This window comes from Tupaia chinensis, unplaced genomic scaffold, assembly GCF_000334495.1.
Source record: "Tupaia chinensis unplaced genomic scaffold, TupChi_1.0 Scaffold140086_1, whole genome shotgun sequence".
Lineage (NCBI taxonomy): Eukaryota > Metazoa > Chordata > Mammalia > Scandentia > Tupaiidae > Tupaia > Tupaia belangeri.
In genome coordinates this window covers 734,014-751,170 of record NW_006199965.1, presented here as the reverse complement: position 1 = coordinate 751,170, position 17,157 = coordinate 734,014, and the positions used below count along the sequence as shown (strand labels likewise).

Genomic DNA, 17,157 nt, shown 5'->3' with positions numbered 1-17,157 from the left:
TATATATATATATATATATTGTTATATATATACATGGCATGAGTTTTAAGCGGGATGCGAACTACGGTCGACTACGTGGGAGTCCAGCGACTTATTATTATTATTATGCTAACTTCTTCTTCTTATTATTATTATTATTATGCTAACTTATTATTATTATTATTATTATTATTATTATGCTAACTGCTGGTTCCCTCATTAACAATATTTTATAGTGACTTGCTTTTTATTAAGTCTTCAAGCATTCAGCTAGGACTTCTGTTCACACTCATATGCCATTGATTTATGTTCAATTTAATTATGTTGTCTGTATACAATAAATATAACTGCTGTAAGTGGTTTCACACAACATACCTGACCCTCCCACACACACACACACCCAGTCTCCTATAGTAAGCATCTCATGGGAATGGAGGAGTGAGGATGAGCTAGTGACCAAGGCTTAAGGAAGCTTTCTTAATGCCGTGATATGCAGGCTGTGGGTTTTTTAAGTCTCTAGCAAGGCAATTAAGTGCATGGTGGTGAAGGGAGCTTCTGTATCCAATCAGAAGAGGAAGGGAAACAGCTAGACCATTAGGCCTTGGGCAATACATCAATCTGGGAATGTCCTCAGTGACTTGGAATGCTTGTTTGCAGAAACTTGTACTTTCATTTTGACTCCTCCTACCTTTATTCAGCTGTGCAGGTGGTGTGGTATTTAAGGCATTGGACTCCCACATGGCTGACTGTGGTTTGAGTCCCAGACCTGGCAGCTTGAAAATCATGCTGGGCACATATGTGTGTGGGCTCAAAATCTCAGGAGGGCATGGCCTTCTCCCAGGGGAGGGGGGTAATTTATCACTCTTTTCTCTCTGTTTCTCTGGTGAACACACGTGCCCTGTTGACAGAAACCTAAAAATAAATGAATACGAAGAAGCTCATTGTGTGTGTGAAAGTACAGATCCTTTTTCCCTCTCCCAACTGTAAATGGCAAGATGTAATTTTGTTTTGAAGGTTTGGGGCTTGGGATGTGCTGTTACTTTATTACTGTTGGTTGATTTAAGTTCAGGATTTTTGTTTATTAATCTTAACTTTCTCTGTTTTGGTCCCTGTAAAAAGTCTGAAAACCTGTGAAGATCTGTGAGCAATTGTAAACTATGTTGCCAGTCACGAGCTTTTACTACAAGTACTGAAGCCCTGTGATAGTGCTTGTCTTCAGTAATTTTCCCGTACCCTGTAGAGGGCCAGGGAACTCTGCCTTCCACAGAGCAGAGTGCACAGGAGGGGACTCCATTTCTGTTGGGTTACTGGTAAAATAATTCAGTAGTCCCTGTGAATCTCCAAGTTTTGGTCTTGGATCTCAGCCTCTGCTTCTGTGACTTGGACCAAGCACCAGTACACAGTCCAGGGTCATTTTGTCCGCCCAGCAGCTGTTGGCCAAGGCTCTCTCTGCCGACTCGTTCTGAACAAGAACACACCCAAATAAATAAATAAGTAGGCTGTAGTGATGGTGTGGGTGGGGACAAACTTAAGATTCTTGCCTATATTCCTCCTTTCAAAAAAGAAAAAAAAACCTTCTTACTCCTTCTCCAAGAATTTGAGAATGGTTCTCCACTTGGGGAGGAGTTCCAGGTCAAGGCGACATAGCAGCCTTTGCATGCAGCCCTACCTTTCCTTCCTTTCATGGTCTTGTGCCTTTTGAAATTGTGCTAAAGTGTGCATGCCTCACTGGAGAGAGACATAGAGAAAGGGATAGAAAGTGAGAAAGCACCCCACACACATGGAGGGTAGTCACACTGTAATCTTTTTTTTCTTCTCCTTTTACGACTTTGAGCGTGTACACACACACGTGCCCAATGTGTTCTTTCAAACCACCAGGTCTAGGACTTAAACCATGCTGTTGATCATGTGGCCATCTCAGCCAGTGCCAACATGCCACAAGCTAGCCTGGTCTTGTGCTTTTAACTGGAGACTCACCAAATTTTCACATTTTCCCCACTGATTAGTGGGGGAAAGATGCTGAAATGCTGTCTCAGATTATTATCCCTCAGATTCTTCTTACCTTATAAGGAAGAAGGTCTGAATATGGAAGCTTGTACTTGTCCTGCTAGTTGTTAAAAATCATGCAAGTAAAGCAGATCTAAAAGCTCTTTTAGATTTGCAGTAACATTGCAGGTGCCAGGGGTGAGTGCCACAGGAGTGAGTGCCACAGGGATGCAGAACTCTGAGTCAGGTCTGTGACCTTGAGCTACATTCAGGCAGGAGCCCCCAGACTTAATACTTGAAATCAAGAATATAGAGCTGCCACGGGCAGTTTCTCAGTCAGGAAATGTAGGTTTGTGTAAAGTTAGAAATTGAGGAGCTGGATGGTGGTAGAGAGTCAAAATGTGATGCTGACCCACATGGAAAGCATCTGAATACCTCCCTGAGTGTGCTGGATCTGCATCCCCATGATTGGGGGCTGCCTGAAGCTGAGATGGATTGTGGTGAGGGGATCATGTTGGGAGTACTGTCTTTCTGTCTTTGACTCTCACTTGTGGAAGAGATAAATTTTAAAAAGGAAAGAAAATGGTCAGTTCTACAAATAGAAGGTATTGCTGCTGTTTTATGTGACGTGTGACCTTCAGAGCTTAGAGAATGTCAGCTGTCATGTCTGAACTGTAACCTCAGTTGCCTTCTCTCCGCAGAGCATGCTTACTCTAGGAAATTATGGCACTGGCTTAGCAGGTGCTTTTACTCTTCAAGTACTCCAGGTCCTGACACAGGGATCTCCCGAGTTAAAATCAGAGCCACTGCTGAGGCTCGAGCTGCTGTCTGCTTTACCTGCTCCTTCCATTGCCAGGGTATGTGTAGGCGTTAAACACATACAGAATTTTGATGAATGTCACTACCTACTGTATTTTTTTTTTAAATATTTTTTAAAAATTATTTTATTTATTATTTTTTCACATGAGTTTTGCCAGAGGAAGAGAGGCAAAGAGAGAGAGAGGGAGAAAGAAGCCAAGTTCGGAACTCGAACCGTGGACAGCCATGTGGGAATTCCAACACCTTAACCACCATGCCACCTGCTGGGCCCTACCTACTGTATTTTTATTTTATTTTTTTTCAAGTCTTATTGAAGCACAGTTGATATCCAGTAAAGAGCATATGTATTTAAGTGTAAGGTAAGTTTCAGTATGTTTCTTTGTTCCCTTTTGAAATCCTCCCCTTCTTACCCTCTCCTAAAAACAGTTTATCTCCTCTTCTGTTAGTATAAATTAGTTTGTACTTTCTTTTTTTTTAAATTTTTAATTAATTAATTTATAGTCATTCACTGAGTATTGTCACAGCATACAAAATGTGATTTCCCATCCAAAATATATTGCATAGTGGCTTAATCATACTTGTTGTCATTGATAATTTTCCATTTCTAGTTTCATGTATATTTATATGTATATATATTTTTCCCTCTATTTCTCACCCCCTCCTCCCACACTAACTCTGGTGTCTACAGTTGTTTTTCATTTCTTTTTTTCCCTCACATTTTATTGATTCACAAAATTTCTTAAATAATCTAACTACTTTCAGTAGCAAGTTCAGCTGATAATATACATATCTGTGAATACATGGCTGACTTTAGGCATGAAACTGAGTAGAATGAATATACTATAAAGTAGCATCTAACTGATGCTATCAATATAGCTTACTATGGTCATTAAATAGGTATTTTTAATATATTTTTTAACTTCATGAAAAGCAGTTTTAACTTTAATAAATCAAAGAAATGCTAAAGAACTTTGTTTAAACCTTAAAACCAGGAAACAGGTTAGGATTCTGTTCTAATAGTAGGTACATGAACCTATTGGCAGCTCAAAACAGGACAGAAATCCTTAAAACTGAAATCAAAGCCTAAGAGAAAGTCAGCAATGTTTTAGTCAAAAATCATAAAATTCTATTTCACCAGTTCAGTCTCATGTACTTAATCTATCTTCTGTTGTGGTCTGATCGCCCCGATTAAATTCTGGGATATAGTATTCAACTCCAGACTTGTCCCTACAATTAAGTTGGCCATTTTTTGCAAAGGTTTTTTTTTTTTTTTTCCTCTATAGGGCGCATGCGCTCGCCAGACAGACAGAGACAGAAAGCGAGAAATCACCCCTCAGGGGGGTTGGTCACGCTGCAATCCCTTCTCCTCCATTCTCCTCTCGGGATCTTGGGCACGCACGCACGCACATGCGCCCGGCCCGGCGTGAGTTTTAAGCCACCGGGTCTGGGACGCGAACCGCGGTCAACTACTTGGGAGTCCAGCGACATAGCCATTACGCTAACAGCCGGTTCCCTTGAACTCTTATTTCTGTATTTAATTTTCCTGGTATAGCACTCCCTTGAGAACTTCTGGTATGGTGTTGGTAAATTCTTTCAGATTTTATCTGAGAATGTTCTTGTCTTTTCTTCCCATGTGAAGGATAATCTTGCCAGGTACAGTATTCTTGGTTGAAATTGCTTTTCCCTTAACACTTTGAATATATTTTCCCATTCTTTCCTTACTCGCATTGTTTCTGATGAGAGGTCTGCTGTTAGCCTGACAAGATATCCTTTGTAGGTAACTTGACGTTTCTCTCTTGCCAATATCCTGTCTTTGTCTGTGGTTTTGGTCAACCTGGCTATAATGTGTCTTGGAGAAGGTCTTCTTGAGTTAAGATTCTATTTGGGGTCCTTTGTATTTCTTGGAACTGGATCTTTGAATGCCTCTCAAGATTTGGAAAGGTTTCTTGCAGGATTTCATGGAATAGATTATCAATGTCCTTATGAGTTTCTTTGCCTTCTGGGATAGTGGACGTTTGATGGTATCTAGTATTTTTCATATATTATTCTCATTTTTGGGGGCAATTTTCTCAGTCTTTGAGGTGGATTTCTAGGCCAGCGATTCTATCTTCTTCATCAGTGATTTGATTTTCTATATGATCTAGTCTGCTTTTAATACTTTCAAGAGAGATTTTGACTTCCTGCATTATAGCCTTCATCTCTGACAGTTCCATTTGATTCTTTTTTTTATGGTGTGTATTTCCTCTTTCAGATCTTGCAAGAATTTCCTCACCTCCTAGAACTCATCATCCCTTTTCTCCTGCTTCTTCTGCTGTTGATTGTCTCTCTTCTCTGCCATCTCTGTTAGCTTTGTCACTATGAATATTCAGAATTCTTTATCTGACGTTTCTGTGAATTTAATTGTACCATCTGGGGATGAAGAAGAGTTATTTTTTTCCCTTGGATGAGAGGTTTTTTTCTTGCTTTCCCATATTTCTTGTGACTCCACTGATTTCTGGTCATCTGGTGGATGGTGTGTTTCTTCCTAATTCTTGAAGTTCAATCTGAGTGTTTAGAGGTGTGCAGGAGGAGGTGATCTGCAGTCTCTCTTCCATTCCGTTTTTCACTCTTTGTGCATCAGATTCTGTGGGAATTGAGGAATATTCTGACCCTAATCGTATTCAGATGTTTGGATCCTGTTCACTTGGACCTGTCTAGATATTTAGTGTGTAGAAGCCACTAGAAATGAATTTGGAAGGTGAAGCCTCAGCAGAAAATCTTCTTTTTTAGTCAGTGAAACCATTATTTCACAGCTCAAATTTAGCACCCATCTCAGTGTAGTTTGCATTTTCTAAAGTTTTATATAAGTAGAATCATGCAGTATGTACTCTCTTATCTGGCTTCTTTCACTTAGCATAATTATTTTGATGTTTATTTATGTTCCATGTGTCCATAATTCATTCTTTTATTGCTGAATGATTTTCTATGTATGAATATATTTATTTTTCCATTCTCTAGTTAGTGGCTGTTTGGGGTGATGTCTACTTTTGGGCTCTTACAAATAATTCTGCTTTGAACATTTGTGAATAAGTCTTCATGTGGACATGGCCTGCCATTTTTCTTGGATGAATACCCAGAAGTAAAATGGCTAAGTCAGATAGGAGTGTGTTTAACTTGAGCTCCTAAACTGTTTCCAAAGTGGTTGCGCCATTTTATCTGCCAAGCAGCAGTATATGAGAATTCCAGTTTCTTCACACCTTTTACTTAGAGATCCTGCTCTCTGACTTTTATGGTTTCCTAAAATAATGGGGAGAGCTTTGTGTCGCTCAGTGTCCCAGATGAGTAAAGAGACCTAGGGTTAGACACAGCCTTACAAACTCAGTGTCGGCACTGAAGAGAATCCACATCCCCCGTCTGACTCAGCAGCAGATAGCTGCTCTGTCTCACCCTAGCACCTTGTGCCCCTGGTCTGAACTAGTCAGATCGTCGAACCAGCTTCCCTCAGGCCAAGCAGCACTGATGCATGTCACATCTGGGACTTGCTTGTCATTGCATCTGATGGGACTAAAAAGTGAAGGGAGTCTGTCTCAGTAATCTGTGGGCCTTGGAACTGTTCCTTCTTTCTCTCACAGGCAATCTCATGGGGTAGGTGGAGTCCCTGGCTGGCCAGGGGGGTTCTGAGAATCCGAGCTGCTCATTGCCTTACTTCGGCCCTCCACGTGGAGTTCAGTTTGATTGAGTTCAGGCCATGAGGTAGAGCTGAGAATGGGAAGGTGTACAGTGGGGATTGTGGAGCATGGAGGCTGGTTTCTCTGCCAGTTACTCATTTATAGAAAACTATTCAAGCCCTGCCATTTGTCATTTCTTTTATCAGGTGGTGGTTGTGTTCTGGAAAAGGAATGAGCTAAATATATTCCCCCACTCATCAGTTCTGGGGTGTCAGTTCCTGGTTCTACACTGGCTTGGAGCAGGGACCCACCCTCATGTCTCCGTAGTCCTTACCTCCCAGCTCCAGGCTTCAGACAGTGTCAGTGCCTGTTCTGCCCCAGGACATCCGGCTCCAATCCTGCTCTGGTAGGACAGCAGCACCCACCTTCCCCCCTCCTGCCCCCATTTCCTATTTTGTTCAGTCCACAGTCTGGTGGCTGTGATAACGCTCTCAGTTCATCTGTTTCCCTGTCCTTCTTACAAGTGTTGACGTTGTTTTTTAGGTTGGGCTTTATCAGGATTTCCCTCTTCCCCTAAACAGATAGGCATACATACACAACAGAATTCCGTTTTGATGAGTCTTCTGAGTAATGCTTAGAACCGTGGTGGGCACTCATCCTCAGCTGCCAGTAAAATCAGCTTTGTGTCAGTTGTCAACAGCCGACTGACTTCTTCCAATCCAGAATCCTAACAGAGTGTTTTCAGGAACTCAGTGTCAGCTATCATAACTGGCTAACACTGGCTTCCGGAGAAACCAATGCTGATAGTCTGTTTTGAAAAGGGAATTGCAGATGTCTATCTGCGATAGACATCTAGTCCTCTTTCTTGTGGCTCTTACCCCCGGGATCTTGCTCTCCGGTTAGTCCTTTTATTGAGGTCACCACTGTGGTTTGTCTGGCTTCTGGGAAACTGGTATCATAGGAGGAACATGGTGTTGGGGATTATAGTCTAGGTGTACTACTTTAGCAAAGTTTTTTGCTTTTTCTGTGCCACTGTTTTTTCCTCTCTGAAATGGGGATGGTGCTGTGGAAAGGACCGAATGAGTTTGGGTGTGGAAAACACCTAACCCAGCCCCTGACTCAGAGTGGTAGCACTGCCATGGGAGCCAGGAGCCGTCTGCTGGTTTCCTGAGTAGATTCTTCAAGGACAGCCATTTAGTCCTCCTCATTGCTATTTCTGTGTTCTTTGGCCATCATGTTAGAGTTAACCGTGTAGAAATGAGCTTTAGCGATCTCAGGCACCTTTGGATACAGTAAGTGGGGCGAGTGCTGCACAAGTTCTGTTTTTTGTTTCTCTGGTGGAGCCCAGGGAGACTAGACAGCTGGACAGCCAGTCTGCAGAGGGCCCAGGTTGTGCCTCAGGTCTCAGCCGCATAAGACACTCAGCACTAGAATGCCAGTGAGAGCTTGCCTGGCAGCTTATTTATTTTTTATTTTTTTTACAACTTCCCACTGTGCTAAGGGAGTTTTCCTCTCCTGGATGAGAGCCCAGAGATTGGTAACTCACAGAAAAGATCATGAGGTAGTAAACAGTAGAGGGGGATGGATATTGCTCCTTGCATTGTGTGTGATTGTCAGCTGTTATTGGGCATAAAGGCTACACAGTTAGTCTGGAAGGAAATCCACAAGGTGCTAGGAATGTCATGACAGGAAGGTGCTCATAGTCCCCATGTCCAGAACAAAGTATCTGCTGCCTGCCTCTGGAAGTCCTCTTGTAGCCAACTTACTGCTTGAAGTTGGGAGGGACTCCACCAACTCCTTAGATGGCCAGTGACGTCACAGGAAATCTTGCCTAGACACTTCAGTTCCTCCAAGCCTAGAACATCCTGCCAGGCCCTTTAGTGCTGGCATCTGAGATGGGTGTTTTGCTGCTGGAATCTAACTGGCCTCCTGTCATTACTCCTGTTGCTCATGTTACACCTGCCCTTTTTCACAGGGATGCTTGAAGATGGAAAGAAATTTGATTCTTCCCGGGACAGAAACAAGCCCTTTAAGTTTATGCTGGGCAAACAGGAGGTGATCCGAGGCTGGGAAGAAGGGGTTGCCCAGGTATGTGTTCATTTGCTTTCTTTTATTTTTTAACCTTTTAAATTGTCTTCCATAGGTCATACATCCATATGGTTCAAATCTTGCTCTCATCCTACCCATCTGCCTGGTATTCCCACAAGTAACTCATGTTGTTTCCTGGGTTCTAGTCTCTTTAAGCATATACGACAACATACTCCCATTTTTCTTGCCTTACACACACACACACACACACACACACTGTTCTGCACTTTGATTTTCACTTACCCTTTTTTTTTTTTTTTTTTTGGAAATTTTTGCTATAGGGTGTGCTTGCTCATCAGAGAGATGGAGAAAGAGAGAGTTAGAAATCCCCCCCCGGGGGGGAGGGGTGGCCACATCGCAGTCCCTCCTTCTCCATTCTCCTCTCGGGATTTTCGGTACACATGTACACACACATGATGTGAGTTTCAAGCCACCGGGTCTGGAACTCAAACCACTGACAGCCATGTGGGAATCCAGCACCTTAACCAGGACGCCATCTGCTGGCCTCTCACTTAATCTATTTTTGACACTTTTTATACCAGTAGGTGAAAGAGGAGGAAGCTGTCATAGAGCTGCATGGTATTCCTGCAGGTGAGTGTATTGTGATATATATTGAGCTGGCACCCTACCTGTGGGTTTTTGGGTTGTTTCCAGTAGTTTGCTGTTGTAAACAGTGTTACAGTGACGCATCTCGCCCAGACTCTGTATGCGTACAAGTATTGGGGTAGGACAGATCCTCTGAAATGCAGTGCATGTCTCAAAGGCCATGTGTTGTATTTTGGCAGATCTTGCCAGGTTGCTGTCCACAGGCATTACACTCTTCACACTGCCACCGGTAGCAGTGAAGGTGCTGTCTCCCAGCAGCACCAGCTCAGTGTGTTAAACATGACTTAGGGAGAATTTTTGATTGACCATTGTGTGACCCTTCTGAGAGGTCATAGCAAAGGTCATTTTGTTTGTCTTGAGTATGTTTCTTCACCTCTTCCCTCTCCATTTGTAGGAACAGCTTTTGTTTTGCCAACCCTATGAAATTTCTAGGAGTTGATAGGGGCCCAGGGCTGCCAAATTTCAGTTGGATTCTTTCCTTCCAGGAATTTTTCCTTGGCACTAACCAGGTAAAAGGTTGTTTATAGTGGCTTGAGACTCAGGAGGCTTTCTAAGTATGCCCATATGAGGGGTCTGTCTCTCTATCATCAAGGAGAATAGGAAATTTAGCAAAGATGAAAAGAAAGATTTCTGTGTCTCTTTTCCAGAATACACATTGCTCCACTTCCTCTGTAAAATATCACTGCTTTATCTCCAGATACACGGCTTAGTTTTCATGAACTTTAAGCCTTCCACTCTCAGGTATCTGGGTTTCTGTTTCTGTAGGGCTAAGGGTTTGCAGTACAAGGAAGAGGATCTTTACTTCCCTTGGGAAACCTCGCCAACTGTACCTTTGAATCTGTGGCTCGTTTCCCACCTCTTGTGCCAACCATTGTCCACACCACAACCCATGTTCTGGGATTGTTCCAGTATGGAATAGTAACTGGTTTGTGTGTCCCAGCTGCTATAGCTGCCATTAGGATAGTGTTATCAGCCTACGTCAGACCCCAGCTTGGTGAGGCACGATGGAGTGTTGGGGAGATCCCAAGATTCCCACTTGCCCCATTGATTTGGAGCCAGTCACAACCTTGTCACTTGTAAGAAATCTGTGTAGTTATTTTGAAACCTAGGTATAACATCTTTTAAGGCCAGCCCCCTAGAGCAGTACACAGATTAAGCATTGCATATTGGGAGCTAGACCCCACATGACTGACTGCAGTTCAAATCCTGGCCCCAGTGATTAGCAAAGCATGCTGGGCAAAAAAACATACTGGGTGCATGTGCATGCCCCAAATCCCCAACGAGATAGAAAAACGGAGAAAAAGGCACTGCATTGTGCCCATTCCCCATTGAGAGTTGCTTTCTCCTTGCCCTCTTCCCACCCCTCCAGAGCATATGTGCCCTCGGACATTAGAAAAATATTTAAAAACATCTTTCAAACTCCCTTTCACAGAGTATTTCTTCAGCAAGTGAGTTAAAAACTGAAGAAAGGAAGAATTGTCATGTACCTCTTTCCTTTTCTTTTACTGATGTTGGTGTTTTGGTTTTACATGTTTGTAGGTATGGAATCCCGCGACAGGTATTAATTTGGCCACTTCGTTTTTTCATTTAATAATGTATCTTGGGCATCTTTTCATGTTAGTACATTTAGAGCTACTGTTTTCTTTCTAATGGCTAATCCACGGTGTTGGATATACTTTGGAAACCACTCCTCTTTGGAAACTACTCCTCTTGGATGGACATTTAGGTTTTTTGTTTTGTTTTGTTTTTGAGAGGTTTTTGTTTCTTTCTTTGTTTTTGAGAGGTTTTTGCTATAGGGCATGTGCACTCTCCAGAGAGAGAGACAGAAAGCGAGAAATCACCCCCCAGGGGGATGGCCACGTTGCAGTCCCTTCCATTCTCCTCTTGGGATCTTGGGCACGCACGCACACACGCCTATCGTGAGTTTAAGCCACCGGGTCCAGGACTCAAACTGCAGTCGATTACATGGGAGTCCAGTGACGTAGCCATTACGCCATCTGCTGGTCCCAGACATTTAAGTTTTTAGAAGAAGAATGTAGAAGTGGAAATGCTGAGTCAAAGAATATATTTGGGTTTTTGGTTTTGTTTATTAATTTGCCAGAGAGTACATGAACTCACTAAGGAGAGAGAGAGAAAGCACCTTCTATGGGGGTGCCACACCACAATTCTTCCTCCTCCTTTTCTCTCCCCTCTTGATTTTGGGCACACACGCATACATACCTAGCACATTTTTCAAGCTTGTCAGATCTGGGACTCAAACCACATGGTTGGCCACATGGGATCCAGGTACTTTAACTACCATGCCACTCACTGACCCAGAATATGGCTGCCTTTAAACTTTATTAGATAAAGCTATATTCCTTTAACTGTTCTTACCACCTTCATCCAAGGTGTCCCAGTTTCTGAGGAAGCAAGGACTCTTGCTGGGGAGCTGTGGAGAGCAAGGATTCTGAATTGTGCTGGAAACGTCATTACAGCCTATAGCTTCCTCTTTAATCACTGTCTCTCAGGCCAGGTCAGAGAGCTGAGAATGCATATGTGGCGACTAAAAGCAGAGATAGGTCAAAGGATGGAAATACAGCAGACAACCTGCTCTCTGTTCAGAGATACTTGTGTGTGTATTTGCTTAGCAACTAAATGCATTTTTTACAGTGGAAATTTCCCTTCCACACTGGTCACTGTCCACTCTGTTCTGCCCATAGGAAAACACTGATATTACTGGTGTCCTTCCAAAGACATTTTCTGTTCATACAGTGGGTGCAGATGCATAAATATTTTCACAAATGGTAGCATACCGTACATGCTCTTTTGTATCTTTAAAATCATATTGTCTTTTTAAAAGTTTTTCTATGTAAGTATAAATATGGAAAGAACAGCAACAACAACAAAAAAACTACCTCCCAATATTATTTTCTGTATTTTCTTTAATAGCAAAATTTTAGTCAAAGTTTTCAGTTTTCAAGATGGAAACAGATGCCATTAAAAACATGTCCTTTGAGTGACAGACAGTGAAGGACCAGGTAGTAAGACTCGTGGGTGTCACTTCCTATGAAATTCATTAAGACCTGAGTAGAAAGGATGAGAGCGGACCTTTCTGTTCATCAAGAGGGGCTTTTAACTGTCATTGGGCCCCTTGGCAGGAAATGCAAGAGTCATGGAATCTGTCTGCCAACCTCCAAGTCCTACGTAGGGGTGTCTGATGCCCAGGCAGCTGCAGGGTCACTGGAATGTCCTAGTCAACATGGTCCTGGCCAAGAATTACCCAGGTAAACAGCTCTGATTCTTACGGAGACAGTTGGGGAGTGTGTCCTGCTGAGTCTTCCTTGTTATTTTCACAGATGAGTGTGGGCCAGCGAGCCAAATTGATCATCTCCCCAGACTATGCCTACGGTGCAACTGGGCACCCAGGCATCATCCCACCACACGCCACTCTCATCTTCGACGTGGAACTTCTAAAACTGGAATGACAGGAATGGCCTCCTCCCTCAGCTCCCTGTTCTTGGGTAAGGAAGCTGAATGCTACAGAACCTCTAACTGCCGCAGGCTTTTGCCCTCCTACGTTCCTCCTCTATTGAGTGTTCATTTTGGTGTTAGTTGTTAGTACATACCTCTAATGCAAAAGTTGGTCATCCTAAGCAAGGATTGGCATATGCTCTTGAATGAACTCACGGGATAGTAACTATTTAAATGAAGTGTTTTCATATGTAGAGCATACAGTAAAACTAGGGTGGGACTGTGGAAACTTGGGCTAAATTTTTAGTGCCAATGTGAGTTCTTTAGAAATGGGACTTAATGGCATTACGATGTATTGTTAGAAGTTAGTAAGAAGGGACCAACAAGTAGTGTAATGGTTACATTGCTGGACTCCCACGTCATCAACTGCGGTTCTAGTCCCGGGCCCGGTGGCTTAAACCTCACGCCAGGTGCGTGTCCATGTATGCCCAAGATCCAAGAGGAGAATGGAGAAGAAGGGGTGCAGTGTGGCCATTCCCCCACCCCGGGGGGTGATGTCTTGCTTTCTGTCTTTACAGTGAGTGCATCTACCCTATAGCAAAAATTTCTCTCTTTTTAAAAAAAGTTAGTAAGAATAAGCAAAGCACCTCTATACATGAGTAAGTCCTAGCTTGTGCAGCCCTCTTATCCATACGGGTTGTGGTTATTGCCTGAGGGAGGTGCTACTCTGCCTTGGTCCACTGCCTAGGGAGCAAGCCCAGGATGCTCAAGGCTGGTGGACCAGCTCGTTGTCAGTGAGTGGAAATATGAGACCAGAGGATGCTTGTGAAGAGTAAAGGGTACTCTCAGATCAGACAGTCCTAGGAAGGAACCTTAGGGTTTGCAGCCAATCTTCCTGTGCAACAGATGAATAAACTGAGGCCCGGAGATAAAGGCCTTAGACAGGGTCACATCCAGGCAGTAGCAAGCTAGCACCAGAGCCCATTTCCTGAGTTCCTTCTATCCTTATTGCTTGGGGAACCAAACTCCATATCCTAGTAGTGCAGAGGTTTTCATGTAGGTATTAGAACCATTGAATATGTAGCCATCACCATCTTTTCAGCTGCTACCAAACTTTTATGTTCACTACCCTCCTGCCCCTAGAACCAGAAGGCCACTGGCAGGGGCTGGGCGAGAACACTTGTTTGAAAATTGCAGCAAGTGGCTACCAGCCTGTCCGTGATGGCAGTCAGAGCTACTTGTAACCTTGTCCTGCCATGGATTTCTTTAAGTGGAGGGGCTTTTTATTATTAGCTATCTTCCCTCTCAGTGGTTTGAGTCGACAATTGTAGGTAATAAAGGCCTGATCAGGTCTGATAACTGGCTGCTTCTGACACTTTATAGATCCTTTCTATGCCCAAAGCTCTACTCTTAGTCCAAATTCACTCCCTTATTCTTGGAGAGCTGGGACATTTGAACATAAATTACTTGAGGGAGCCTCGGAGTTACCTTGGTTTGGTAACACGCTTTCCGTAAATCTGATGGGGTGAAGGGCTACAAGTCATCCTCACCCCGCACCCCTATACCCATGACCACGGAGCATCACAGAGCTTCTTGAAAGAGCTTTGAGGGGAAGCTTGAGGGCAAACTCAGTAAGTGAAGATATTTTCCAAGTCTGTTCAGAATGATGGGTGCCTACTTGGGGCTTTGGTTCTTGGTCTAGACTTTGCATTAGAGTCACTTGGGAAGCTTTTAAGAATCTCCTAGGACCAGCAGGTGGCCTGGTGGTTAAGGTACTGGACTCCCTCATGGTTGACCACAGTTCAAGTCTGATCTGGTGGCTTAAAAATCATGCCAGGCATGTGTGGACATGTGCCCCAAAATCCCGAGAGGAGAATTAAGAAGGGATTGCTGCATAGCCAAAAAAATCACCCCCGAGGGGTGATTTCTCACTTTCCCTCTCACTTCCCCCACCCCATCCTCTACCCTGCCCCCAGCACACTATATCCTATGGCAATAACCTTAAAAAAAAAAAAAGGAATCTCCTGCTGTGCAGGCCTCACCTTAAACCTGTTAATCACTGTGGTAGGGGGTGGGACTCAGCAGGGACCCAGGCATTAAGATAGTTAAAACCCTCTAGGTGATTCTTTTGTGTAGCCATGTTAGAGACCCAAGTGATAATGGGGGTACTGAATTATCAGCAGCTGGGTGGACAGCCCTCCTGCTGTCTTCAACAAGGTAAACTTAACCTTAGGTTCAAAACAAAACACAGGGACCATTTTTTTAAGAATTAATTATTATCATTGTTATTTTTTAAAATTTGTTATAGGACATGTGCACTCACCAGAGACAGAGAGAGAGATTGAGAGAGAGAGCAAGCCACCAGATAAGACAGAGGAAGAAGACAAACTGCCAGGTGCAGGACTTGAACCATAGTCAGCCAGGTGGGACTGCAGCACCTTAACCACCACACCACCTGCTAGTCCCACAGGGACCAATTTAAGCAGGAAGAAAATTGTTCACCTGGGAACCAGCCTGAGCCCTACTGGCTTCCTACATCTAAAATGGAAGGGGCTTGGCATGGCAGATGGCACTGTGGCTATCCCCATTGCACAGAAAGAACAATGAGTTGCTGGAACTCACCGATTTTCTGTCCCCAGCAGATCTGCCATGGAGGGATGTGGTGCCTCCAGATGTGTGCACACGATTCTACGCGGAGCTTTTCCTGATGTTCCACTACACTCTGTGTAAACATCTATCCTGACTGAATGTGTTCTGTCACTCAGCTTTGCTTCCCACACCTCCATTTCCTCTCCCCTTTCCCCTCGTATGTGTGTTTACCTAAACTATATGCCATAAACCTCAAATTATTCATTTTATTTTGTTTTTGTTTTCATTTGGGGTGAAGATTCAGTTTCAGTCTTTTGGGTATAGGTTTCCAATTAAGTATAGGGTCAAGTATTAACAGCACAAATGATGGGTTAACTTTAGAATAGGAATTGGTGTTGGGGGGAGGGTGTAAGAATCTTTATTTTATTTTTTTTTTGGATGAAATTTTTATCTATTATATATTGAACATTCTTGCTGCTGCGCTGCAAAGCCATAGCAGATTTGAGGCGCTGTTGAGGACTGAATTATTCTCTTAGTTGAGAAATGTCCTTGGGTTAAATTAAAAGCTACCCTAAACTGAAGTGGGGAGGGGGAGAGCCTTTGTCTCCACCAGCCCACCACCCCTCCTTCTCCTTAAACCCTTTGCCTTTTGAAAGCAGATCATTTTCACTGCGATGTGGACACTACAGGTATCTGTCCCTGGGCCAGCGGGGACCTCTGAAGCCTTCTTCGTGGCCTGGCTTTTTTTTCCTTTCTTTTTCTTCTGTCCTGTGGTTTTCTAATGGATTTTCAGGACTTTTGTAATCTCATAACTATCCAAGCTTCACCACTTCCTAAATTTTAAGAACTTTAATCGAAAGTTTAAAATGAAGGTGCTGTTTGTAGACTTAACACCCAGTGAAAGCCCAGCCATCATGACACATCCTTGAGTGTTCTCTTGAGAAAGTGATGCTGGTCATCGCAGCTTCAGCATCTCCTGGTTTTTGATGCTTGGCTCCCTCTGCTGATATCAAAGTCTCCTGGCTGTTCCTCCCTCGGTCCCTTCTCACCCCTTTGCTGTCCTGTGTAGTGATTTGGTGAGAGAAATTGTTGCTCCTCCCACCCCTCTCCCCCTAATCCCTGGCACCATACATGAGTTTCAAGTTTTATTATTGCAATAAAAGTGCTTTATGCTGGCTTTTCTCAATCCTGCGTCATGGTGGTTTCTTCCAAGTATCTCCCCCACCATTTGGTACAGGGGAATGGAGGTGGCAACAAAGATGTAGTGTCCAGTGATATCTCTTGGCAGCATTGAACATTCTTCCTCATCGGCCAGTCTGAATGAGACGGTGGAAGGCAAGGAAGGAGAAAGGGGCTGAGAGTTGAATCAAAAGAACTACCTGGGGGTCACTTTGAGATAGTCATGAGACACCCACTCCTCCTTCAGTAAATGTTCATTAAACGTGTTCTTGATAGAGTACTCACGCTGGGTTCTGGAGTTACAAAGACGTGAGAGATACAACCAACTCTGAAGGAATGCTTGGACTGACTCCATGGCTGCTCAACCCACATGGCAGTTGCAGTTCAAATCCCCAGCCCAGTCAGCCTGGCACACACTGGGCATATGTGCACACGCCCAAAATCTAATGGAGGACTGGAAGAAGGAGACTGTGAGTGACCAGACCCTGCGGAGAGTTCTCTGTCCTGCTGTCATGTGTATGCATTCGTGCTCTGTCATGAATAAAAGAAAAAATAATAGGTGTTCCTCAGCGACATTTGGTGTGGAAAGACTGCCGTGTGATCAGGTGGGGTGGTCGCAGAAACTGCTGATACTTGCTGGCCTTTTCCCTGTATATGCCAGTAACACTTCCCTTATTGAGAGTTCTAGAGAACACCACAAACGTTCCTGCTCCTTTATAGTCGCCTTCCAAAACTGCCCTGGTTAAGAGCCATCGATTTTAAGTAGAAAGGTTATTCAAGATCATGCTTGGTGATTTTCCAGATCCTTCTC

At 43.6% G+C, this 17,157-nt stretch overlaps 1 protein-coding gene across 3 annotated transcripts in view; it reads left to right on the top strand.

Moving 5' to 3' along the window:
* FKBP1A (FKBP prolyl isomerase 1A) overlaps positions 1 to 16,353 on the top strand; it is a 32,463-nt gene extending 16,110 nt beyond the window's left edge. Inside the window, exons 2-4 of one of the 3 annotated variants that reach the window (XM_027765972.1) lie at positions 8,407 to 8,519; positions 9,065 to 9,110; positions 12,266 to 12,443. In XM_027765972.1, the coding sequence (XP_027621773.1) occupies positions 8,407 to 8,519; positions 9,065 to 9,110; positions 12,266 to 12,315 (209 nt within the window). In that variant the 3' untranslated portion in view covers positions 12,316 to 12,443. Of the gene's footprint in view, positions 1 to 8,406; positions 8,520 to 9,064; positions 9,111 to 12,265; positions 12,444 to 12,463; positions 12,629 to 15,217 lie in introns of those variants that run through there. The other 2 variants (XM_027765970.1, XM_027765971.1) reach the window with 2 other exon arrangements.
* Positions 16,354 to 17,157: the final 804 nt, after the last annotated feature.